This window comes from Podarcis erhardii, assembly GCF_964252035.2.
Source record: "Podarcis erhardii genome assembly, chromosome: 2".
Classification (NCBI taxonomy): domain Eukaryota; kingdom Metazoa; phylum Chordata; class Lepidosauria; order Squamata; family Lacertidae; genus Podarcis; species Podarcis erhardii.
The window spans coordinates 83613104-83638893 of record NC_138498.1 but is presented as its reverse complement, the minus strand read 5'-3'; the positions used below and the strand labels follow the sequence as shown (position 1 = coordinate 83638893).

At 45.0% G+C, this 25790-nt stretch overlaps 1 protein-coding gene across 13 annotated transcripts in view; it reads left to right on the top strand.

Annotated features, from left to right (window-relative positions):
• Positions 1-25790, top strand: part of ERC2 (ELKS/RAB6-interacting/CAST family member 2) — a 539768-nt gene that overhangs the window by 209462 nt on the left and 304516 nt on the right. For all 13 annotated transcript variants that reach the window (XR_014153136.1, XR_014153137.1, XM_081848843.1 and 10 more), the window contains 2 exons: positions 13015-13152; positions 24523-24663. Coding sequence is in view for 11 of the 13 variants with exons in the window: in XM_081848843.1 (XP_081704969.1) it covers positions 13015-13152; positions 24523-24663 (279 nt within the window). In the remaining 2 variants the exon portion in view is untranslated. The remainder of the gene's footprint in view (positions 1-13014; positions 13153-24522; positions 24664-25790) is intronic.

Sequence of the window (25790 nt, the reverse complement as noted above, 5' to 3'; positions counted from 1 at the left end):
GGGCGCAACATCTGGGGTTAGGGCAAATCCACGGGTTAGGGGGCGCAAATCCACGGGTTAGGGGGCGCAAATCCACGGGTTAGGGGGCGCAAATTACTTGCCTTGCCCCGGGTGCTGACAACCCACGCTACGCCACTGCCTACTGCTGTTCCCACTAGAATTCAGAAGCATGGTGTCTCTGACCTGGGATCTCATGACTAGCAGCCATTAGCCTTATCCTTCATGCATATGAAGTGGTACTAGTCAGATGGTTGGTCTCATGCAGGAAAGCCTGGGCACAACCTTCCTCAATGAAGGAATAACAATCTCCACCATCGAACAAGCTGGTTCTACTCTGGCAGTTCAACTCTGGACCAGGAAGCTCAGAGCATGAGCACATATCTGGCAGATCTCACTTCTCCAAGAATCTTGTCTTGTCTGCAGATCACACAAATGGAAAGAGAGCCATGAAAACATACTAAGAGGAAGTACTGCATGTGATCCTGAACAACAGATAGAACCTTCAATTCAGGGTCAATAATAATAGAGTCACAGTTTCTATGGTTCAGGGTCAGGCTATATACAAAGCTATGGTAAGCTTGCTTCCTTCCTTCCTTCCTTCCTTCCTTCCTTCCTTCCTTCCTTCCTTCCTTCCTTGCCATTTCTTTGTGTGTGTGACAAAAGTATCACACCTTCCCCAGCAGAACTTAACCAATAATGTACTTCAGAAACTAATTGTTTGCAGGTTTCATACTTGCTTTTCCAACATTCCATATCTCTCTCAATTATTTCCGTCTTTATAGTCATGGAAATTGCATTTCTGCTTTTAAGAATAGAATAATGTTTGACATCTTCATTAGCTTATTTCCTTTGTGCGGCATATAATTTAGTAAATATACATGAATGGGGTCTTGCAGCTCTTCCATGTTGCAAGTATACAGATAAAGCTAGTTTATAGAATAAGCAGCTAAAATGCATCCACTGCTAGGCTGAGAGATCACCCAAATCTAGCCTCATTTGGAGCCACAGGTCCCCAGTCCAAGCCAGGCTAGCTTCCTGATGAGATCATTGCCTGGGTGATGGACCTTTAGGAGAAATAAAGGAAAGAGGTTCTTTATGAGGCAGCAAATTGGTGGAGCCCCTCCCCTAGCTCACAGTTAGAAAGGTTGCAGTGGTGTGGACCAGAAGCAAACCAGCAAGCTGGGGAGTGAGAGAGGCAAAAAGATGTTCGATTTCTGTTTGAATCAGGTGGATTCTATCAGCTTCTACAGCCTATCAGGGAAAAAAGAGATAACTCTTTTGTCTAATGCTTTGAACTTCTTAGAGAAGGGGCAGGATGCAAATGTAACATAGGAGGAATGGAATAATGCTGCTATTTGAGGGCCGATCATTGGTTGAAATGTGCTGTTCCACCTGCGTTACTACTATTGCCAGTTTATTATCAGTGGAATGTAAATGATTATTCATGTTCATGCAATATGCAGTAGCTGCTTTCCAGTAAAGTCTGTTTATTAGTCTCGCTGTAGTCAATGGCTGCTTTTTACTATAGTTCTCAGCCTGTCCCGCTCCCCCAACACATGCTGGAAAGTTTTCGTCATGGAAATATGTGTGTAGACAACAAGCACATCGGCATTCAATTATGTCGTATCTCTGTCAGATGTTAGAAACACTATTTAGATTTTTATTAGTTCCTTGTTCAATTTACACTTTAGAGCTGTGAATATCTTGGAGGAGGGTAAAATAAATATACATTTAACCCCAACAGAGCAGACTGAGTGTGGTATGTCTTATTAATTTCCTGTCTCGTGAGATTCCTTTGGAAATTTGTCTTAAAATAAGTAAAAATAGGTAGGCCAACTCACCGCAAGTAGATTCCTCTAGATAAAGATCCAACTTGCCTTGGCTTTGTTTACACTGATCTTTGATCTCTCAGCTGTATGTTTGATGTTGTTTGGTTGATTTGCAGAAATTGAAATAAGGAAGGAGGCCTTTGGAACTACTGAACAGGTCTCTTGTTCTTAGGAGTGGTTTATCCAAAAAAAAAAAAAAAAAAAAGAACATTCTTCTTGAGTCACACCTCATATGCCTGTGTTGACACTACCTTCACTTACTGCATTGATACAGTAATTGCTCTGGTTTAGTTGGCTTGTTCTTATTCAAGAGTGAAGCTTCTGGAATGAATTCCTTATTTGGCTTGGCCATTTCAGTAAGACAAAGTGGGTAAGTTGATACCTTTCTTTGGATTAGATGTTAGTGAGTGAGAGGGTACAATTTTTTGCAGAAGCTGGAAATTTTGTACACTCTCTTGCCAATAAAATATGGTCTTATAAATCACCTTAAAATCATCTTATCTACTTTGTGCTCGTTTTTTGGATCCACAATTACCGGTATGTGGCAAATGTTTCATTTTCGGTGGGCAAAATGTATACATGTTGAGTAATGAACACAGAGCTCTTTCCCTGGAGTATTCTGCTTAGTTATATCTCAGAGGTTGTAATCTTAAGTATTCTTATTTGGAAGTCAGCTTAATTGAATTCAGTGGAGCTTACTACCAAGTTCACGATCACAGTGCTAGTACTTCTCCAAAAGTGTATGCAACTGTCACCACTGATTTTTATCCAGAAACAATATTGAACGTTAAATGCAATAAAATAAGAAACTGGCAATGGAGTGCTTTAAATGCAACATTAACAAATCCCACTGCAGTAGAATTAAGGACTGGATTCAGTTACAAAACAAGCACACTTATACACAAAACTTGAGTATCACTTATAACTATAGTGACAGTTTAAGAGAGGGAAAATGGAGGTGCCAATTAGGAAGTAGCAGATGTCCCTGCTGCCCTGCCCCTCCCAGTAAGCACCAGTTATTCAATGGTCGGTCGGGAGGTCGGGTAAGTGCTGCTGTCCCACCAAGCCAGCCATGCACACTTGTTTGGACAGTGGTGATGGATTGGCATATCCCACTGCACCTGAAGCAGCAAGTTTGTTTAGGTGGGTTAAAACAACACATGTAGGATGTACAACACTGTCTACCAATAGAGAGGGGGATAACTGAGGGTCTGTGGAGGAATAGCCAGGAGACTAATGGCACAATTCCCAACATCTGAGGAGGTTGTTTCACTCCACCTAATGATCATAATCATAAACATAATTTATTATTTATACCCTGCCAATCTGGCTGGGTTTCCCCAGCCACTCAGGGCAGCTTCCAACAAAATATGGGGAGCAATGTTCTTAATAGCCATAGTGCATGAATGCAAAACCTAGAGCTGTCTGTTGTTCCCAGAACCTCTGGATTTCTACCATTGTTGTCAGACTCTAAATGCTTAGAAAATAGAAAGGAGTATGGGATCGGATCGACACCCAATACAATGAGCCCTTCAGCTTTAGACTAATCACTAGAAAAAATGTATAGATACTTTGTACCAGAGCATAATATGTTATGCATAATTAATTCCAAATGAAGCTGCATCATTCTGAATGGCTATATTTAAATAACTGAGCAACTGAGACCTAACTGTCAGAGATAGTTAAAACAAAAATCTCTGACTTTGTGTTCCTTATTTGTGATCCGCTATTTGGAAAACCCACATATGCACTTAGGTGAGGTGGTAAACGTTGCACTGATGAAGAAGTAGACCATTCACATGATTTTGAGAATTTCTTAATCAATCCTTGGCATGTAGGAAGAAGGGAAATTGTGGAAAACGTCAGGGAAGCAAGCGAAGGTACCCATTAAAGCCTGCTGTTATGTTAGGATATGTAGGCAGATGTGTAATTGTAGAAGGAAATAAAGAATTAGGGGGAAATTACTCTCATAGCAACATAACGAGTAATTTTGTGGCATTAGAAATACTACACATAGCACATAGACGAAATCTAAATATCAAATGTAAAAATATACTCTACTTACCTGTATTCAAGTCTCCTGATAAATCTGATTTCAGTAAAAAAAGTGTTTTATGTCTTATAGAAGCTAAATCTAGCATCTTGTCTTCAGGCTCATTGTTCATTTCTCTCCTCCTTTTCGCAAGACCACATTCTGTGCTTTGTAAATGCAAACCTACTGCTTTGCTTCTCTTGCCCTACTTTCCACTTCATCTCTGTGCTCATCTCCCATTCTTTCCCCTCTAAGTTATTGACTGACTTTATTCCTTCAAGCCCTTCCTCTAAATTTGTTTTGTTCCATAAAACCTTTCTTGAACTGGTATGAACACCTGCTCTGCCACCTATGCTGCTAGTTGCAGTGGTTTCATTGGGGCTTCTTAGCTATCTCCTTGTTCCGTTTCCCTTTTCAAGCACTTGCCTTCATATTAGGCCAAGCGAACAAGACCTGTGCTATTTCTGCATCCCTTCCCATTGCAATAACTAGCACTCACTTAGGAGCCAAACAAATGTTGAATGAAAATGATAATTTTAAATGCATATTTTTGGTATCATTGTCATGCCACTAGCATTTACAGCAGGGGTGAGGAACCTTTTGAAACCAAGAGCCACATTCCCTTCTGGGCAACCTTCCAAGGGCCACATGTGGCCAGGGCCAGAGAGAAAAGTGGGCGGAGCAATGAATATAAAATTTGCCTTTGTACGGGAGGCTAGTTTCTATACACCAGGCATAGGATAGGCAAACTCGGCCCTCCAGATGTTTGGAACTACAACTCCCATGATCATTAGCTAACAGGACCAGTAGTCAAGGATGATGGGAATTGTAGCCCCAAAACATCTGGAGGGCCGAATTTGCCTAGGCCTGCTATACACGCTCCCACAACCCTGCCTAGCGTCCGTCAAGAAAAGCAAGAGACATGATTACAGTTCAAGGAGACATTCCAAGCTGGCATAAACATGGAGGGTGAGAAGCAGGGCTAGTGAGGGATGTGGCCTGGGGAGAGATCTGAGGGTCAGATAGAGGGACCTGGAGGTCCGCATTTCACCCCATGACCTAAGGTTCCCCACCATTAATACAAAGTGTCTTTGTAGATGCATTTGTTTCCTCTGCTAAATGTGTTTTAAGAGCTTTTTCCTCTTTTTCATAAGATGCATTAGACTTAAGAAGTCACGTTGGACCAAATTATGTATGCAATGGAAACATTTTGTTCATTAAAGCCAAGGTCTCTAATCCTGAAAAATGATCCAGGACAGGGGAAGTAGCTGAGAGTTTCTGTTACTGGATCACGTCCTTAAATTGTTACCGTAAAATCTGTTAATGTAGTATTTTAAATACTTTCCTGTCTGCTTGACATGTGATGACCGCACACAGATCTGTATGTTTCTGGCTGTAGATCAGTGATGGCTTGCAAAAAAACGTTTCCTGTGCTGCCTGTCTATCAGTCCGTTACATTTTTTTTCATATTACTTTTAGGAGGCGAAACCTAGATACATATTCATTCCTCACATTTATTTTCTAAAAAAATAACTTTGTGTCCAAAGCACACCTATGTAAAAGCAGAGACCTACACAAATATTATCTATTATAAACTCCTGAACTGAAATAAGATTTTATGCACTAAGTACTTGACAGACTTATCCCAGATCCTAAAACAGAGCTATATAGTCTTTCTCCTGTAGAGAATAAAATCTATTTAACGAAGCTAGTTAAGCATTCATTCAAATTACAAACAGTTGAGAAAATTATTTTATTGAATGTATTTGTTGTCCACCCCTTCACCCAGGGGTTGCAGGGCAGCAAACAACAGGTATTTAAATCCCAATTAACATTAAACATTTGATAAAAACCAAGCAGCATCATTACATTAAGAACAATCACATATAAAACAGGCAGTATAAGTGGATATAAAATGATACCATGCATTTCATCCCTTTCACACAAGCCAGGGCAAAGAGGTGCATGTTTACCTGTTGAATGAATGAAAATACTGTAGAAGTAAGGGAGGCTACTCCAAAGCTTTGAAGCCGCTCCAGATAAGCTCTTCTCCAGGTCCCTGCAGCGTAGATCTTGTTGCGTGGCAAATCCCCTCCCCCATGTGAAATGAAGATACCGGACACAATATTAAGGTTAATGGGCATAAAAAGGCCACAACTTTATTGATTACAGAATTGAAAGGTATTGGCCTTAGGCATTGGCTCCTATCGACTACCCGGCATGGAGACCGGGAAGGGTTGTCCACAAGCCGTGGGAATCCTGTTGAAGTACGCCAACTAGGATCCCATGGGTGTCACCGCTCGGGGGCGTGCCGGAGGCCCTTACCTCCCTAGGTTTCGGACAAGGCAACGCCCCCCCGAGTCCTCTACCGGACTACCCCTTTTTCATTGGGGGAAGGTGATGGCGCTTCCTTCCCCCTTCATTTGCATAACAATAAACCCCCTGCCAATGCCTAACCGCCAAGACAGCAGAAGTTGTGACATTTGCTACGAGGTAGGCAAAAAAACCAACTGGCAAGAAGTGTGCCAGATTGGAAAAATTCCTACCAGGCCCCATGCGGCGACCAACCGAAGTCCATAGCTAGGTCATAGCTAGCTAAGCCTAAAGGGTGGGTGGGATGGGAAAAAACCTCTCAGCTGGAAAGGGGGGAAAGAGGGCGGTCCCCGGGCGTGACTGGCCTTAAATAGCCAAGGCCCCGCCTCCCCAGCCCGTGGATTGGCGGGCTGGGTCGAAGTCACGCCCGGGGATTCCCTCTTCTTGCGGGGGCGAAAGGCCAGCCCCCGCGTGTGTGGGAGGGGGAAGCCCGCAACACCCTCTCTTCCCAAGGTAAGAAATGGCTCTCTCTGAGGGGACTACCAAGAAGGCTTCCTTTACAGGTCTTAACAGCCAGGAAGGCTGATATGGGAACAGGTATTCTTTAAGATACTTGAGGCCCAAATCATTAAAGGCTTTATATTATCATCACATGAATCAGGACCAGAATACCACTGGCTGTCAGTGCAACTCTTTTAATTTTAATTTTTATTTTTGCTACACGTGGGCGACCAGGAGTCCCTTTTCATACCCCAGCTACCACATTCAGCAGCAGTTGTAATATCCATGTCATCCCTGCCAACATTTCTCCGATGAAAATAGGGACGTCCCATTCCATAATGATAATTTTACTATTTATATACCCCACGCAGCTTATTGGGTTGCCCCAGCGCTCTGGGCAACTTCCAACATATACAAAAACATTAAACATTTTTAAAAACCTTCCCTATGCAGGATTGCCTTCGGATGAGTCAGGTCGGATAACTCCATACCCTCCAACAAAAATAGGGACATCCTAAGGGAAAGTGGGATGTTCCAGGATCAAATCAGAAAGTGGGAAACTCTAAATCTGGAACATCCCTGGAGAATAGGAACACTTGGAGGGTCTGGCCCCACATTACATTACAATAGCCCAGTCCAGAGGTTACCAGAGCATGGATTAATGTAGGTGGACTATCCTGGTCTAGAAGAGGCTGCATGATCAGCTTGAGCTGGGCATAGGCACTCTGGGCCACCAAAGCCACCTAGGTATTCAATGGCAAAGATGGCATAGGAGATCAGATATCCTTCTCTATGTGCAGGCTTCACTCCCTGTCCTTGGGAGAGAGTATCCTGTAGGTGATACAATTAATCCTATCTTATGGACCACAAGACTGCAGCTCCAGAAGAAGGAAAAACGGATGTTGGAAAAGGAGAGGAGAATATTATATTTCATATATTTTATTCTACATTAACAATTTAAAAAATACTTTCGTATTCATGTTTCACATTGCAATGTAATTGGGGAGGGGGAGAGGTAATGTTCTTTTTAAACAAATGGGACTGAGGAGGTTTTAGGACTCCATGCTCTGTTTTGCGTAGGCTTTGCTTTTAATTTGTAGCATAGCTCATTTTGGATTCACTTTGTTCCAACTTGCTTTATTTTAATACAAATTTCTGAAAAGGAAATTAGACACTGAGAAGAACCAAGTCAAGGCATCCAAAATCAACTTTAGAATTAAAACGTTCTTTTAAACCATAGTTTTTTCTCAGTTATTAAAAAATACAGTGTAAGTGAAAACAATATTGAAAACATTGACCTGTGTTTATATTACCAAGGTTTCATAAAAATACTGCAAATAAACCTCTGAATGTTTTTTTTTCTTTCTCATCGTATTTTAAAACAAATCCTTAAGAGGTACTTTCCATTAATGGTTGTAATGTCATTTTATCATTACCTGCAAATTCCAAAACACCGTTTTGTCTTAAAACTCGATAATGAAGGTTATTTCTTTTAGTACTTAAGCTTCTATAGGATCATAAAGCTTGTCTGCAGGTGAGATTTAGTTAAATCCTTTGAATATTTAAGAAGCATTCCTGAACCTTTCGCCAAAAAAGTGACAAGATTAGCACGTAAAAGTTTATTGACAGGATGCATAATTGAAAAGATTGCGTGTGAAAGTTTTAAATGATTTTTAATAGATATAGTGGCAGTTTTAAATGCTGTGATTATACCTATTTATTGAAATACCAAAGGATTATGTGAAGTCATTTTCATAGGTAATGGTGCAACAGCACTGCAACCAAAGCAGGTGGAGATTACATGTTAGCAATGCATATGGTGTTCAGCTTGTCTGGTCTTGTCAGCTGCTTCCATGCTGGTTAGAAATAAAATTAACACCAATGCCAGCTGCTTGTTATCTGGTATATAATATAATATAATATAATATAATATAATATAATATAATATAATATAATATAATATAATATAATATAATATAATATGTGTGTTTGTGTGGATTTAAACTTTTTTCAAAGACCTGCTATTGAATAAAAAAAATATATCCTTCATCTATACATGCAAATCTTAAACTTTGTTGCTTTTTCAGTTATTTATTAAAAGTTTATCTATTTACCACAAAGGTTAAATCCAAATGCCTTGACTCTGTCTGTGTAAACAAAGCAAGTAACAGTACCCTATTTCTATGTAACCAACTTGTGAAATAGTTTGCATAGTTTCACTTAAATACTAATAGATTAGTTATGATAATTTCAAATTAACTTATTTAATTGCACACATTACTATTATCACTATTGTTATTGAAAAATTTATACTGCCCATCATCACAAGATCTCAAGGCGATTCACAGAATAAAATGCAAGGTACAAGTAAATAGTTAAAACGAAAACACCAAAACAATAACCCCCCTTTCCCACAAATCCATGTAAAAGGCTGTAGAATATTAATCAGCCAAAGGCCTGATTAATAAGGAACATTTTTATGTGGTGCCTAAAAATACACAGTGGTGCCTCTAGTTACGAACTTAATTCATTCCGGAGGTCCGTTCTTAACTTGAAACTGTTCTTAACTAGAGGTGTGCTTTTGCTAATGGGGCCTCTTGCTGTCGCTGCGCCGCTGGCACACGATTTCCATTCTCATCCTGGGGCAAAGTTCTCAACTCGAGGTAACCCTTCCAGGTTAGCAGAGTTTGTATTTTCTAACCTGAGGCGTTTGTAACTCGAGGTACCACTGTATAATGAAGGTGCCAAGTGACCCTCCCAGTGGAGAGCATTCCACAAATGGGGAGCCACTGCAGAAAAGCCCCGTCCTCGTGTTGCCACCCTCCAGACCTCGTGTGGAGGAGGCACATGAAGAAGGGCCTCAGATCTATACAGAGTCTGGGATGGTTTATATAGGGAGAGACGGGCCCTTGAGGTCCTTGCAGTAAATCCTCTGAGAATCACTAAGGTTACTCTCAATAAAGTGTGCGTAGAATTGTCTGCTGCCAAGGTGCTTGGCCTTCGTTGGCACCCTGAATGTGACTCTTAACTCCTTAAGCTTTGTTTACAGCTGACTTACTCGGTATTGCACTCAGCACACACTTTGCTCCTTAAGCTCACATGTAGCTGCTGTGTGGCGGAAATCTTAGCTTCCTACCTCTGGTCACTTAACAAACACACCTTTTGTTTTGTAAATGCCTCCTTTCTCACCCAACATTTGGCCTTCCCCTTTTATTTAGGGAACCCCTCCCTAAGGAAATAGAACCTTTTAAGGCCATTTATCCTGCCCAGACTCCCTGGTATTCAGTCTGCCTGTTCTCCGTGGGTCACTCCAGGACAGGTTACTCCAACTCTGGATAGCCTTTTCTTTCTACCTCCTCTAAAGGAAGCTGCCATACTGAATCAGACCATTGGTCCATGTAGTTCAGTATTGTCCATGCTGGCTGGTAGTGGCTTGCCAGGATTTCCGAGAGGGAGCCTCCCCAAGCCAGGAGAGAGGGGAGAGGCAGTGAGAATCTGGTGTGGTGCAAACAGAGCAGCAGATATTTGCTGTGCTTGCGCCGCACTGACCTCACCACCTCACCCCTCCCAGTATGCACAGTGATGTGGCTGATGGGAGGCCAGCAGCATGGAAGATTCCAATGCCAGCCACTCACCTGTTAATATGTGCCAATTTTGCATGTATTTCTATGAATCAAAAAGCAACAGGAAGATCTTCTTGGGTGTGAAAGGGAAAGGTGGAGAAGAAATGTCATCTGTTATATTTTTATTGAAATATATGAGCTCAAAGTTCTCAGTTACTGTACCCGAATCTTGCTGCCCCTCCAACCAAAGCTGCTGTTATGAAGCTATCAGGGTTTTACACCAGCAGTAACATCCCTTTTCTGCTATCTTCAAGCTATGAGCAGAGCTTCATGTCTAAAGGTATTTATGAATTGGTGGAGATCCCTATACTTTGCAGCATATGCCCTTTACATCTGCGAAAAACATTTTTAGACCTGTTGTCTTGGATAAATTTTGTGTCATGTTTAAAAACGTCTCTAAGAGAAAGGAGATGTAAATGTATTGAAATAAGCAAATGACAGAGGGGAATAACGTTTCAAATTAATATTTCTGGTGTACATAGCATAATAGAATCGTAACGAAAGAGCATGTCCAAGCTCTCACTTCTAATTGCATGTTTTCAGTTCATTCTTTTTGGTTGTCTTGTCCCCATCATTTTAAGAGTACAGCTTACTGGATGTAAAATGTGCAGTGGCTCTAGTATTCCACAGGGTGTCATGAGGTAGTTGTTAGAACCGCTATTAGTGCAGAAAGGAAATGAACATGGTCTACCCTCTTCTGAACACTAACAAGTGTTCTGTTTCTAGATTCAGGTAGGTAGCCGTGTTGGTCTGATGCAGACAAAATAAAAAAAATATATTAAAAAATTCTCCAGTAACACCTTAGAGACCAACTAGGTTTGTTCTGGTATACCCAGAACAAACTTAGTTGGTCTCTAAGGTGCTACTGGAGAATTTATTCATTTTTTAATTTAAGTGTTCTATTTGGTGGTATAATGTGCACTAGAAAAACAACAACCAGTTCTTAGCTCTTTAGCATGTATTCCCTTTTTTCTGCATAAGATGAAACACATAAATTAAAGCATTACTGTGGACAGATCCTTTCCCAGGCAGAGCCATTCCACCTTCTCACACAACATGCACAGGATTAGTCTGTTCCCCTCTATAACCCAGGGTAGCAGTGGTCCCTGCTTTATTTGTTTGTTTAGCTTTTAAAAGGCACTTGGGCAAAGATAGGATGTTACTTTAGCTGCTGCGGCATACGTTTCTCCTTGCATAACTGTATACAGAGCACTGCCATATGCCAACAGAGACTGATGCCTTACAGCACAATTCTGTTGGCCACGTGGCAAGCTCCATTTGTTTTAGTGATGCTTAAGCATTGCATAACTGCAAGCTACACCACTTGAATAACTGGGGTCATGCTGGAAAGGGATAAGGTGAGGAGAGTTCAGGAAATATATTCACTCAAAGCCAGTCAGTGATACCCACGGTGAAAAGGAATGCTAATTATTTCCATTGCTCTCAAGTTGCACAATATAAAGAGGGCATGATTTGTTTGAGATATGCCATTTCATACTTACTTGACCTGATTCATGCCAAAGATTCTTTCCTCTTAAGAGCCTGCTGTTGAGTGTGAATTACAGAGGACCAAATCATATGCTGGCTTTACACTAGCGGCATCCTTAGGTCAGCTGTCATCTCCATTTCATTTTCTGTGATTGTTACAATGATAGAGGAAGCAGCAGCTGAAGGCTTGCCCTCTACCTAATTAACATGCTGCAAAGGGTTACCAGAAACACCCTCCTGAAAGGTATTAATCACTCATCTCAAGCACTTGCATTTTCCTTCCGTGCAACGATGCAACAGCTCTGCGCTGAATGAGTTGCAGTGCTGTGTTGGATGTTTGCTGCTGCAACAAATCATATTTTAAACCCCCCATTACTGAAATGAAAATCCTATTTGGGTCTTCTCTTGAACACAGTACCAAGGCATGATGCAGAATGCAGATCTCCACTATTTGAATTGGGTGGAAGGTCTGCACAATAAGGATATTTAAAAGTATGTTATCAGCAGCAGCAGCTTCATAGTTAAATAGTGATTAAATATGACATATGCGGTACCATCTAGCTCCCCTGGAACCATGGAAAAGCTAGTTCTCATTGTACCCTTGATTCCTGGGTGCTCCGATATGCTGCCATACACCCTTGTAGCAGCATCTAGTGCCTAACAGAAGTTCTGCCATGAACCATCCTACTCCCCTTTTAGGGAAGTTTTGGTACGACAAAAGAGGTATAGAAACCTCTGCATCCTAAAGTAAGTGTATATTATTAGGAACATGCTAACCATTGCTTTTTTTCTAGAAAAATAGGTGCCGGTACTCACCATAAAGTTGTTACAGTAAGTGCCACACTTTTTAACAACAGCAAAAAAGATGTGCCAGGACTGCGTAGCCTTGAGTACCTCCTGAAAAAAAAGCACTGATGCTAACACTTCAACAAATCTAAAATAAATCAATTTCAAGCATACGTTGGAAACTCACATTAAGGGTTGAACTGAGTGAGGTTGCCTTGCACTGAGATCTTTCTGTTTTGTTGGCTGTTGGAGATTCACAGAGGTTAAAATCAGAACTGAATGATTCCAGACTATGAACATTTCAGAAATGTGTTTGCTGTATTTTACCCCCCCACACACACCAAGTGTTCATGAATTGCCTACTTTTGCCAACAGAGCTTGCCATTCTAAAGCCTCCTTTTCATAATCAGTACTGAGTAACCTTGCATTCTTTGTTTTAAAGATTGAAAATCTTCAGGAGCAACTTAGGGATAAAGACAAACAGCTAACCAATTTGAAAGACAGAGTGAAGTCATTGCAGACTGATTCCAGTAACACAGACACGGCTCTAGCAACGTTGGAAGAAGCTCTATCAGAGAAGGTATGGTTTTGTTGAACACATCCTTTTAGGAGCAGGTTCTGATGTTCTAGCTGCTAGTTCGATTGCACAAATAATTGCACACAATAATTCTGCTCTTGGGGGCAGTATTTGCACTGCATGGTTAGGGAGTCCCAGTGCCAGGGGGATTTCTGAACAATCAGACATCATGGAAGCTGCTGCTGGAACATTTGTAAGTGTCCAGACACTGTAAGTGTGAAGAGGATTAGCCCCCGTTGCATCCTTGCTCAAATTAAGCTGCAGTTACTTTTGTGTTGCTAGCAATTTGAGATAACTGTGGTATTGCTGGAAATAAGCAGTTGAATGTGCCCGATACAGAGCTTTCAGCCACTGCAATTTAGTTCTTGCTTGCTTTTGTGATAAAATGCATGTAGATTAGGCCTGTAAGGGGGATAGATATATACACCAGGAATGCTTGCCAATGCAAATAATACTAGAAAGGATACATTGTTGGGATTTCATCATGTTAGTGGTTAATCAAAGACAACATGGTGTATTAGGGTATTTTAACATGTGTTTTCAACATCTAGCTCATGGAGATTACAGTTCAATTAATCTTCGTTTTGTGCTTTAGAATTATGTTGTTTAACCTTTAATAAAATATAAAAATTAAAGCATGATTAACAGCACAAATGCTTTCGGGATCATGCTTGTACTATTTGGGAAGGAAAATATTTTTAAACAATTTTAAGAAATGTCCGTAAGCCATAACTTTATACGACAGCTTCCTATTAAAACAGAGGATGGCCAGACAATTTCACTGAATTTTGAGGAAGCTACTTTCCATACTAAACTTTGGAGAGACAACAAATAGAATCAGTTTATCCACAATAACATTAAAATCAAGATGTGGCAAATATTTAAAATATGCAACCCTCTCAAAAATGTATCCCCCCTTCTGTTCAGTTTGATCAACGTCATTTTGAGTATGGTTGGGCCAAACTTGAAAAGGGGCTGCAACACCTGACCTGTGACCTGGCTAGCTTCCCTACCCTCCCTGATACTCCTTCCCCAAGAAGCAAAAGCATTTTGCTTCTTGTCTCCCCAACCCCAGTCCCTTTGGCAGAGATGCGCAACCTCAGGCCTAGGGGCCAGGTACAACCTTCCAGGCCCCTCTCTTTGACCCTCAGGAGTCTCCCAGATCACACACCCTCCTGAGGCACCCACAAACGTGCCACCCCTTCTTTGCACTCTCCTTGAATGTTTTCATCTGGAAGGAAAGCGCCCCTGAATTCTGATGATGCTTCTTGTTGGCCCGGATGAAGGCTAGAGAGGGGTGTTTGAGTGTAAAGAAACTAGCCTGCTGTACAAAGGGAAGTCCTCCCACATTAGTTGCTCTGCCCACTTTTGCCTCTGGTCTCATCGACCAAAGATGTGGGCAGTGGCGTAGCGTGGGTTGTCAGCACCCGGGGCAAGGCAAGTAATTTGCGCCCCCTAACCCGTGGATTTGCGCCCCCTAACCCGTGGATTTGCCCTAACCCCAGATGTTGCGCCCGGTGCGGCTGGCCCCCCCTGCACCCCCCACGCTACGCCACTGGATGTGGGGTCCCTGGAAGGTTGACCACAAGGGAATGCGACCCTTGGTCTGAAGAAGGTTCCCCAACCCTGCCCTATGGCAAGGATTTTTTCTTTCTTGTAAAGTAGGACAATTGAAAGGGAGTGTGGGAGTGAGGAATCAAGGGTCTAGGCCAAATTAGTCTCAAAACACACCATTTATTTCAGGCAAACTTATAGAGGGAGTAGGGAGGCTTTGAGAGAGATGGGAGATTGGACTGCTTGAGCGTTCTAGTCAAACACTGAAATGGATTGCACACTTAAAAAGCCTTATTGTTTTTTGGGGGCCTAGCATGTAGGTACTTACCCATACCTAATAACAGAAGTTCCGTGCCTAACTGGAAACTTGTTGTCAGGGTTTTAGGGAGAGAGGAGACAGAGAGCGAGGGCGAGGAGGAAGAGGACGACAACGAGCCGAGGTTGTCCCAAAGTCCGTCTAGCGAATCAGAGGATTCCCAGAAGGGAGCCCCCCTGGTCAGGCCAAGGGGCAATAGAGAGGGAATCAGTCAGAGAGAGGGGAACGAAGAGGGAATCCCCAGTGGGAGTGGCAAAGCGGGACCAGCTCCCCCGTCGGAACGGAGTAGAGGGGGGGGAGTTGCCAGTGTGTCAGAAAGAGCAGGACAGGAAGGAGGAAGGGGGAGGAGTTCGGAGCAAGACGTCCTGCCTGAAAGGGAGGAGTGTAGTACCGAGAGCAGCGTAACTGTAGAAAGGAAGGTCAGAGGCAACGTACGCGCGCCAAGTTCAAATATAGAGGCGCGCGGAAATGAGGAGAGCTCTGAGGAGGAGCCTGGTGCCAAAGCACGAAGGAGGGGGGAGCAGGCGGGAGAAGACTCAGCCTCTGGGGAGTCCCGGAAAGAGGGAAGACAGGGGGGCAGGAAGACCCTGCGGAAAAGGAAAGAGAGGAAAAGGTGGAGCAGTACAAGCCTCTTAAATTGGTGCAGGGGAGGGACGGACTCAGAGGGGACTTCTAACATCTAAGGGTAACAGATGCGGAGCCACGGAGTTTGGATGTAATGAGGACAATGATCTTCAATAAAACCTTTTGTATATAGCTTGGACTGGACTTTGGTCTCTTGTGAGCTGGGACCCAGGGTGGCTCTGACAGAAAGTCCCCTCCAGAGAACGCAAAATTTTTTTTTTTGCAAAGCTCACGAACGGTGACAGCCATGACTGCGGAGGAGCAGTTGACAGCGCTGCGAACTACAGTTTCCGAACTCACTGCTGCAGTCCTTGCGTCTCAGAAGAAGCATGACGAAATGGAGAAGCGCTGCCAGGACCTGCAAACAAGGTGGGAACGTGCAAGCAGGGAAGGGTTCCCAGGGTCCAGATCAGAGGGGATTGGACTTGGACGGAGGGGGGGCAGCCTAGTCACCCACTTCGATGGGAACCTGAAGCACTACCCCAGTTTCAGAGCAGACGTTTTGTATGCATTGCACTTGCTTCGTCATGACTTTAAAGATGAGGAGGAGAAAGTGGGGTTTATTGTTTCTCACTTGCATGGGCCGGCCAGAGACTGGTTGCGCAATTTGTGGCGTGAAGATGGCCCTGCCCGCCGCGATGCAGATGAATTCATTAAAGCGATGGATGCCTGCTTCCAGTCAACTGTAGATGTGGATCTTGCACGCAGGGAAATTTTTGGATTGCGGCAAGGCAAAGCCACTGTGCGTCAGTACCATTCTAGATTTTTTGCTTTGCTGACTGCGCTAAGCTGGGAGAAGGATTGTGCACCTGTGAGGGATTTGTTCTGGGAGGGGCTCAGCGGTCCCATTAAGGATGAACTTGCCAGGGGAGACAGACCCCAGACCCTGGAGGAGCTTGTGCAGAGGGCTTTGGCGATTGGGATACGGCACGAGGGACGTCCTTGGCACACTGAGGAAGAACGTCAGGTGCGTCCACCAGCGAGGACGTCTTCTTTCATCCCCAGGGAGTTCAGTCAGTCACATCCTTCGCCACTGGGAAGGCAGGGGGAGGAGCCCATGGAACTTGGTGGTGCTAAGGCTCAAGCAACAGCCAGAGCCCCAGCTTCCGGTGCAGTGAAGGCAAAGCCTCCTAGAGGGACCAGGAAGTGTTACATTTGCGACAGTGCACAGCACATGGCGAATGAGTGTCCCCAGAGGCTGCAGAAACACACTGCAGCTTTAGCAACTGTTGCAGCAGAAATGATGCAAGCAGAGCAACCTCAGGGAAACGACAGTGCCTGGCTGGAAGCAGAGCTGCTGGGGCTCAGCCAGGCGAATCTGTAGAGCAGTCCCCAGCGCTTTTGCAATGCACAGACCCTTTACCACCCAAGCCAGCGGTGCAGCTCACTGCAACACTTCAGTTGCCGAATGGAACCACCCTGGAAGTCCCCATCACGATTGATTCTGGGAGCAACGCAGATTTTGTGGGGACGCACTTTGTCAAGCAGCATCGCATAGCGCTTCTGCCAGCGACAACACCTCTGAACGTAGTCACGGTGGATGGCAGGAAATTGCTAGGAGGACAAGTTGTGCAACAGACGCCTCCCATGGTGATGAGGATTGGAAATCATCGAGAAGTCATCAGCTTCAATGTCACCCGCCTTTCAGACACGCCTATAGTATTAGGCATGAGTTGGCTGGAGAGACACAGTCCTGCTGTAGCGTGGTACCAACGGCAGATCACCTTTTGCTCATCGTACTGTGCTCAACATTGCATCCAGTCCAGCCAGGAGGAGGGAGCTGAGCAGCAGTTGCAACTTGGCATGGTGCAGGCAGTACCCCGCAAGTACGAGGGGTTCCTGGAGGTTTTCTGCGAGAAGGAAGCTGACCAGTTGCCGCCCCACAGGCCTTATGATTGTGCCATCGACCTGGTGCCAGGGGCGCAGTTGCCGACTGCAAAGCTGTATTCCATGTCTGAGGACGAGATGCAAGAACTCAGGGAGTTCATAGAGCACAATTTGAAGCGCGGATTCATCCGAGAATCGAAAGCGGTGGGGGGCAGTCCTGTTTTCTTTGTAAAGAAGAAAGACACGCCCCAGAAAAGACTCATTGTGGACTATCGATTCATAAACAGTAAGACCAAACCCAAGGCCTTCCCCATGCCCAAGATAGATGATCTCCTGGCAACCGTAAGGAAGGGGAAGATCTTCACCAAATTGGATCTGCGTGGAGCGTATAACCTCATACGCATCCGGGAGGGCGATGAGTGGAAGACGGCCATGTTCACGCCTCTGGGCACGTACGAATACAGAGTTATGCCATTTGGTCTCCAAAATGGATCTCACGTCTTCCAAGCATTTATGCATCACGTGCTAGCGGGACTTCTCTACAAGAAATGCGTGTGTTTCCTCGACGACATCCTGATCTTTTCGGAAACGGAGGAGGCCCATGAGAAGGACGTAAAGGAAGTCCTGCAGAGACTACGGGAGAACAAGCTCTACGCCAAGTTAGAGAAGTGCCAGTTTGATGTGACGGACGTGGATTTCCTAGGCTACAAGCTGTCCGACAAGGGGCTGGCCATGGACAGCGCCAAGGTCCGCGCGGTGTTGGACTGGAAGAGCCCTCGCAATCGGAAGGAAGTCCAAAGATTCATCGGCTTCGCCAACTTCTACCGCAAATTCATCAGAGGTTTTGCAAAGGAGACGGCAGCGATCACGGACACTCTCAGTTCCAAGAAAAAGAGGTTCGTGTGGACGGAACAGGCGGAGCGCTCTTTTCAGAAGCTTAAAAGCCTTTTCGCCTCCGAGGAGCAGCTGCTGCACGTGAATCCAGGCAAGCCCATACGACTAGAGACCGACGCGTCAGACAGAGCGGTTGGAGCCGTACTCCTGCAAGAAGATCCACATGGAAACTGGAGACCCGGTGCCTTTTACTCCAGAAAGCTCAGCAAAGCGGAGCAAAACTACACCATATGGGACAGGGAGCTGTTAGCCATTCACGCAGCTTTCAAAGCGTGGCGACACTTCCTCATAGGAGCCAAGCACACAGTACAGGTCCGCACGGATCACAAGAACCTAGAGTATTGGCGCACGGCGAAGCTCCAAAGCCAGAGGCACATGCGCTGGGCGGAATTCTTCGCGGATTTCGACTTTCGGATAGAGTACGTCCCAGGAGATTCCAACGTTATAGCCGATGCGCTATCCAGGAAACCGCAATATCTCGATGAAGCGGCGCCTGTAGCAGCCAAGCACATTTTCGCACCGCAGGCGTGGTCGTGCGCTGCCGCCACAGTAGATCTGGACGCGGTGCGACGCGCGTTGCAAGTGGATCAGTTCGCACAGTCCAAGATGGAGGAATTGCGCAGAGGTGTGCAGAGTGGCGAAGAGTTCCAACTACGCGACGGGCTGCTAACTCGCAAAGGTGCCCTCTACGTGCCAAGCGACGAGCTTCGCGCAAAGGTTCTGCAGCAGTTGCACGACGCCCCCAGTGCGGGCCACTTCGGTAAGGAGAAGACAATAGAACTGGTGGCAAGAGACTTTTGGTGGCCCCGGATGCGTGGAGAGGTAGCGGATTACGTCGCCAGGTGTGACACTTGTCAGAGGTTCAAGCCAGTACACCAGAAGCCAGCGGGGCTGTTGGAACCGCTGGAAACGCCACAGCAACCGTGGGAGAGGGTAGCTCTGGACTTCGTTACTGACCTGCCCAGCTCCAGGGGGAAGACGGCGGTACTGGTGGTTGTGGACCTGTTCACCAAGATGGCGCACTTCATTCCATGCGCAAAGGTGGCGACGGCGGAACAGACTGCCAAACTCTTCATCGATCACGTGTTCAAGGTGCATGGGCTGCCGCAGTCCATCCTGTCCGACAGGGGGCGCCAGTTTGTTTCCAATTTTTGGCAGAAGCTTTTGGGTATCCTGAACGTCAAGATCAACCTCACGTCGGCGAGACACCCACAAACCAACGGCCAAGCTGAGAGGGTCAACGCGATCATGCAGCAGTACCTGAGATGTTACGCCAACCAGCGACCAGCAGTTTGGGTGGACTACCTGCCGATGGCAGAGTTTGCCTATAACAACACGAAGCACGCGTCCACGGGGGTGACGCCGTTTTTCGCGAACAATGGTCGTCACCCCAGAACCTTCCCGGGGTTCGTGGCACCGGGAGAGGGGGTGCCGCAAGGAGCCGACCAGTTTGCAGCGGAGCTGCAGGAGGTGCACGAAGAGTTGCGGAGACATTTAAAGCTGGCCAAGCAAGCATATAAGGTGCAGGCTGACAAAAACAGGAGAGAGGGAGAGGAGATCCAGGTGGGGGACTGGGTGTGGTTAGCGGCCCAAGCGATGCCAGCCAAGTCGTTGGCCAAGAAGAAGCTGGGGCACAGGCAGTTAGGGCCGTACCAGGTGGAGGCTAAAATCAACCCTGTAGCCTTTCGACTAGCCCTCCCCGAAGGTTCCAGAGTGCACCCGGTCTTTCATAGATCGGTGCTCACTCCCTACAAGGCACCGCACAGGTTTCAGGAGTCTGACACTGTCACGCAACAACACACTAAGTCACAGGAGAGGGAGAGGGCGCCTAGGGCCGAACCACTCAACGAGGTCACAGAGATCCTGGACTCGAGATGGGGGCAAGAGGGAGTAGAATATTTTCTAGTCAGAGAGGGTGCCCCAGTCAGTGCCAATGGTTGGGTGCCGGGCTACGCCTTAGACGAACCTCTTTTAAAAGACGAGTTCCATGCCCTTTTCCCTCATAGACCCATGCCAGCCGAGTACTTTGATGACTGGCTCTTTACGCCCACATGTTCAGGCAGCACTTTCCACGGCTTTTCTTCAGCTGAAGAAAGGTCGCCGGACTCCAACTCGCCCAGGGGATCGTGTTCGGGGGTGGACACAGAACCCTCTTATTGGTGGGACGAGCAACCAGAGGAGGACTGGCGCAGGAAATGGCTGACGGGACCTTGGCAGGCAGCACCGGACCAGGTACCAATGGAGGAGGGAGAAGAGAACACCTTGGGTCAAGAACCCGAATTCGAACACTCGTACAACGAACTGCAAACAGAGGAGATGGAGGTGCAGAATCTGTATCCTGCGTCCGCCTCCGAAGAGCGGCAGCTTCCACAACCTGCACCCGATGAGCGGAAGGGGGGAAGGGGGGGCTTCGAGGGGGGGATGGATGTCAGGGTTTTAGGGAGAGAGGAGACAGAGAGCGAGGGCGAGGAGGAAGAGGACGACAACGAGCCGAGGTTGTCCCAAAGTCCGTCTAGCGAATCAGAGGATTCCCAGAAGGGAGCCCCCCTGGTCAGGCCAAGGGGCAATAGAGAGGGAATCAGTCAGAGAGAGGGGAACGAAGAGGGAATCCCCAGTGGGAGTGGCAAAGCGGGACCAGCTCCCCCGTCGGAACGGAGTAGAGGGGGGGGAGTTGCCAGTGTGTCAGAAAGAGCAGGACAGGAAGGAGGAAGGGGGAGGAGTTCGGAGCAAGACGTCCTGCCTGAAAGGGAGGAGTGTAGTACCGAGAGCAGCGTAACTGTAGAAAGGAAGGTCAGAGGCAACGTACGCGCGCCAAGTTCAAATATAGAGGCGCGCGGAAATGAGGAGAGCTCTGAGGAGGAGCCTGGTGCCAAAGCACGAAGGAGGGGGGAGCAGGCGGGAGAAGACTCAGCCTCTGGGGAGTCCCGGAAAGAGGGAAGACAGGGGGGCAGGAAGACCCTGCGGAAAAGGAAAGAGAGGAAAAGGTGGAGCAGTACAAGCCTCTTAAATTGGTGCAGGGGAGGGACGGACTCAGAGGGGACTTCTAACATCTAAGGGTAACAGATGCGGAGCCACGGAGTTTGGATGTAATGAGGACAATGATCTTCAATAAAACCTTTTGTATATAGCTTGGACTGGACTTTGGTCTCTTGTGAGCTGGGACCCAGGGTGGCTCTGACACTTGTGTTGCCCATATAAACACTAAAGTGACACATTTCCTCATGCCTCACTCTCCTACATGAAGTTTCCATGGCTGTGGACTCTACTGCCCATATCTGTTGTTGTTTTTTGCAATCTTAAGTGTAGCACTAATGAGAGAGAGAGAAAGGCTGTTCACTTAGAACAGTGATGGCCAAACTTGACCCTCCAGCTGTTTTGGGACTACAGTTCCCATCATCCCTGACCACTGGTCCTGTTAGCTAGGGATGATGGGAGTTGTAGTCCCAAAACAGCTGGAGGGCCAAGTTTGGCCACTACTGACTTAGAAGCTACAGTGAGAGAGAAGGTGAAGACCAACAACTTCCATGAGGGGTGGTTTGGGACTGAGGGTATTGAAACTGGAGCAGGAGGAGACCTGTTAAAGGAACAGTCTGAATTAACTTTCCAAATAAGCATAGCATTATTCTCTTCCCCATTCCACAATCTGTGGAGATGTCAGGGCAATCATAGGCATTGTGAGGGTTAGCCTGCCCATGAGGCAGACTGAGGCAGCTGCCTTGGGTGATGGAATCCCATGAGACGGAGCCCCTGTGGGTTCCTTGGCTGCCCCTGCCCCTTCCCCTGCTGCCAGAGGAGGGAAGAGAAGCAGTGAAGGCAGCTTCAGGCAAGATCTCATGAGATCTTGCAGAAATCTCATGAGAGCTCGCAGAAATCGTGTGAGATTTTTCTGGAAGCTGCTGTGCGATCTTGGTAAGCGAGGCTTTGGTGAGAGGGTAAGACTGCTGAGGAGGCAGCACCTTCAGTTTTGCCTCAGGCAGTGAAAAGGGATGGGCTCCCGTGTTCATAGTTAATATCCCCCAGTACCTGTAATGTACGTTCAAGTGTAGGCATTGACTCAAGAGATAACACATGTATGAGAAATCTAGAAACCCTTATCCAATGTTTTAACAAGGCATCTTTCAAAGGCAAAAACAGGAACAGTGATTAACTTGGGACAGGCAAAAGAAAACAAGAACAGTTAGCTTCTATTCCGACGTTGAGCATCGTTGCTACCTAGGAGCCTTGAATGATTTTCCTGCAAAACTAGCGAACTCTGAGCTTTCAGACAACACAGGAATCAAGTGTATAGGAACCCAGGCTTATCCATATGGTCCATCTCAATATCCTCACAGGGTGAGATGCGGGTTAATGTTATGATAATATCCAGTAATAATCATATGTTAAATGAATACTCTCAAACTTTGTTTGACTTCAAGCGGATGCCTAAAGTATATCTAAATTTGTCAGTGCTGTAATTTGCCTTACTTTAGAAGGTGAACCAGGATTATGTGCAGTTCAGCATTGCTATCAACCTAAGGACTTCCAGTTCTTCTGTAAAAAAAAAGCTTTTAAAATGCAGTAGCTAATAATACCTGTTCTATATCAACATTCTTATTTCAAGATCTATCTCAAGATCATTGGTCTTAGAGTTGATTATTTTTCTATGTCAAAAAGCTCCAAATGTGTATGCTTGAAAATTCCCTTGACTGAGGCCTTATTACTTGGTTAAATAAATGTCTTCTCTTGAATGTTAAAAATCTCACAATAATATTAAACATTAGTTATATATTTGTACATGTAGCACAATGCCCAGCTTTTCCCATACATAACAGAAAGCACTTTCATGTCATGTACTATATTGTATTACAGTAGAAAAGAACTAAGCTTATTGGAGAAACACAAATATTTGCACTTCCTTTTAAGTGAGTGTGCACTAACTGCTACCTTCTGAAATGAAGCTTACATTTACACATTTACATGTATTTTGGGTTTCTATGGAAACCGCCCAGAGTGGCTGGGGATGCCCAGCCAGATGGGCGGGGTATAAATAATAAATTATTATTATTATTATTATTATTATTATTATTATTATTATTATTACCCATGAGTACATCTCCTGTCAGAGAGTATCATAATACGATACTAGCTCAGGCTGAGATAGCAGTACAGTGGTACCTCTGGTTACATACGCTTCAGGTTACAGACTCCGCTAACCCAGAAATAGCAACCCAGAAATAGTAACCCAGAAATAGTACCTCGGGTGAAGAACTTTGCTTCAGGATGAGAACAGAAATTGTGCTCTAGCGGCACGGCAGCAGCAGGAGGCCCCATTAGCTAAAGTGGTGCTTCAAGTTAAAAACAGTTTCAGGTTAAGAACGGACCTCCGGAACGAATTAAGTACTTAACCTGAGGTACCACTGTATATTGAAAACAGTTGTTTGCCCAGTAGGAAGAGAGAAGAGGGTAGTTGCACTGGAAACATAAGCTTACGTCCTTCTAGGAAAACCATTTATAGATCAACACTCCCTTTTCAAAACTGACTTACAATGGGATACAGGGAGATGATATTGTGGATGGGGTAGGGAATCAAAAGGTCATTTGACAAGGTAGGATGCACAGTTTGTGACCCATCAAGCCAAATACTACAATTTGCCTGCCCTGCATGGAAACAGACTAGTGGCTCAGCAGATTCACTGCTGGTCTAGGAATTCAGAAGCAGAGGGGTGTTCTCAAGCACTTGGCAAACCACAGCATGCTGGCTGATAGGCTGTGTTGAACTCAATAGGTCATATTTGTGAAGCCAGACGTACATGCATTGAGCTGAGTGTGCAGTTTCTTGGATTGTGACCTCATTTTTGATGTTCTTCTAATGACAGCAAATCCAGAATGACTGTTTAAAAGGAATTTATTATTTGAGCCTCTTATAAGCCCCCATTTGTAGAATGCTCTCCCCAGAGAGGCTCACCTGGTGCCTTCATTACATATCTTTAGATGCCAGGTGAAAACATTCATCTTTTTCCAGGCCTTTGGCTAATGTTACGTATGTTTGTGGTTTTATATTGTAAACCACCCTATGATCCTCAGATGAAGGATGGTGTGTGTGTGTGTGTGTGTGGTGTCACATATTTTCCAAGCTGCTGGTTCAAGTTATAAAGTGTAACCATGTTTTCACTATTTAGGAGAGAATTATAGAGCGATTAAAGGAGCAGAGGGAAAGAGATGACCGTGAAAGGATTGAAGAAATTGAATCCTTTAAAAAAGAAAACAAAGACCTGAAGGAAAAAGTTAATGCTTTGCAAGCAGAGCTAACAGAAAAAGAGGTCAGTGTTTGCAATTAATTGAATATTTGTATTGCTGTGAATAAAATTGCGTATAGTTTTACAGTTGCAGAGTGAGATGTTTCAAGTGAAAGCAAATATATTTAAATCATTTGGGATGTAATATCTCCAAAACAACCATATTTCTGGGCTTCCAACTTTTACATATAATTTAATAATGGCTGGGCTTCAAACATGCCATTCCAGGAAGAGAAACAATTTGGACCCAGCAGAGGCTTCCAGGAATTAAAGGTTACTTCATTTCTGTCCTTATCTTTTTAACTTTGCTTTGCATGATTGTGCTAATTGTAGCTGTAACCCAGGAAGTCCCCGATTCAAAACTCACTTCAGCTATGAACTATCTAGGTGGCCTTAGCCAAGGCATTTTTCTTCCACCTCACCCCTTCCACTCTCAGCTGCAGATGGCCTTCATAAGACTGACTGTTGTAAGGATTACACAGATAACATATGCAAAGTTCTTTGAATAACATACTGTGGCATGTAAATGATGGCGGTAATGAGAACAATGTCACACTATAATTTTTTCGTTCAGCCCCATAGGCATAGCCAGAATTTTTGTTAGGGGCCAGGCATCTGCTGGGGGGGGGGAGGGACCTTAATTAATTGAGTACTTTCCATGCTTTTCAGTAAATATTGTGTCCCCTTCCCCTTGGCTACGCCCATGCTGAGCCCTACCATCCTGTCCTTTGAGAACTGATAATAGCAGTAAAGGGGAGATGAGACACATTAAGAAAGTTATTGTATAATCGCACCCTGTTGGAAAGAACCAGAGACGAACAAGCCTAAAGTTGTGTCACTGTGTTGGTTGGACCTATTCAAAACTATGAAGATGCCTCTCAGACTTAATGTGATAGCACTAGAATTATGTCCTGCTCCAGGTGGCTAGTACTTGGGCGTGTTTATGAGATTGTTCTTTTGAGGCTGCAGTGGAAATATTTGCTGTTATATATATATATATGTGTCAGAATCCATGGTTTTTCCACAACTGTGTTTGCAAATGTATGTTCTGCTTAATGATTAATAATATTAGTGATGTATTAATATTTCCCCGTTGTGTTGGTGCAGAGGCTGAGATATCTGCATAAATTGGAAGCCCCCTCCGTCTCCCC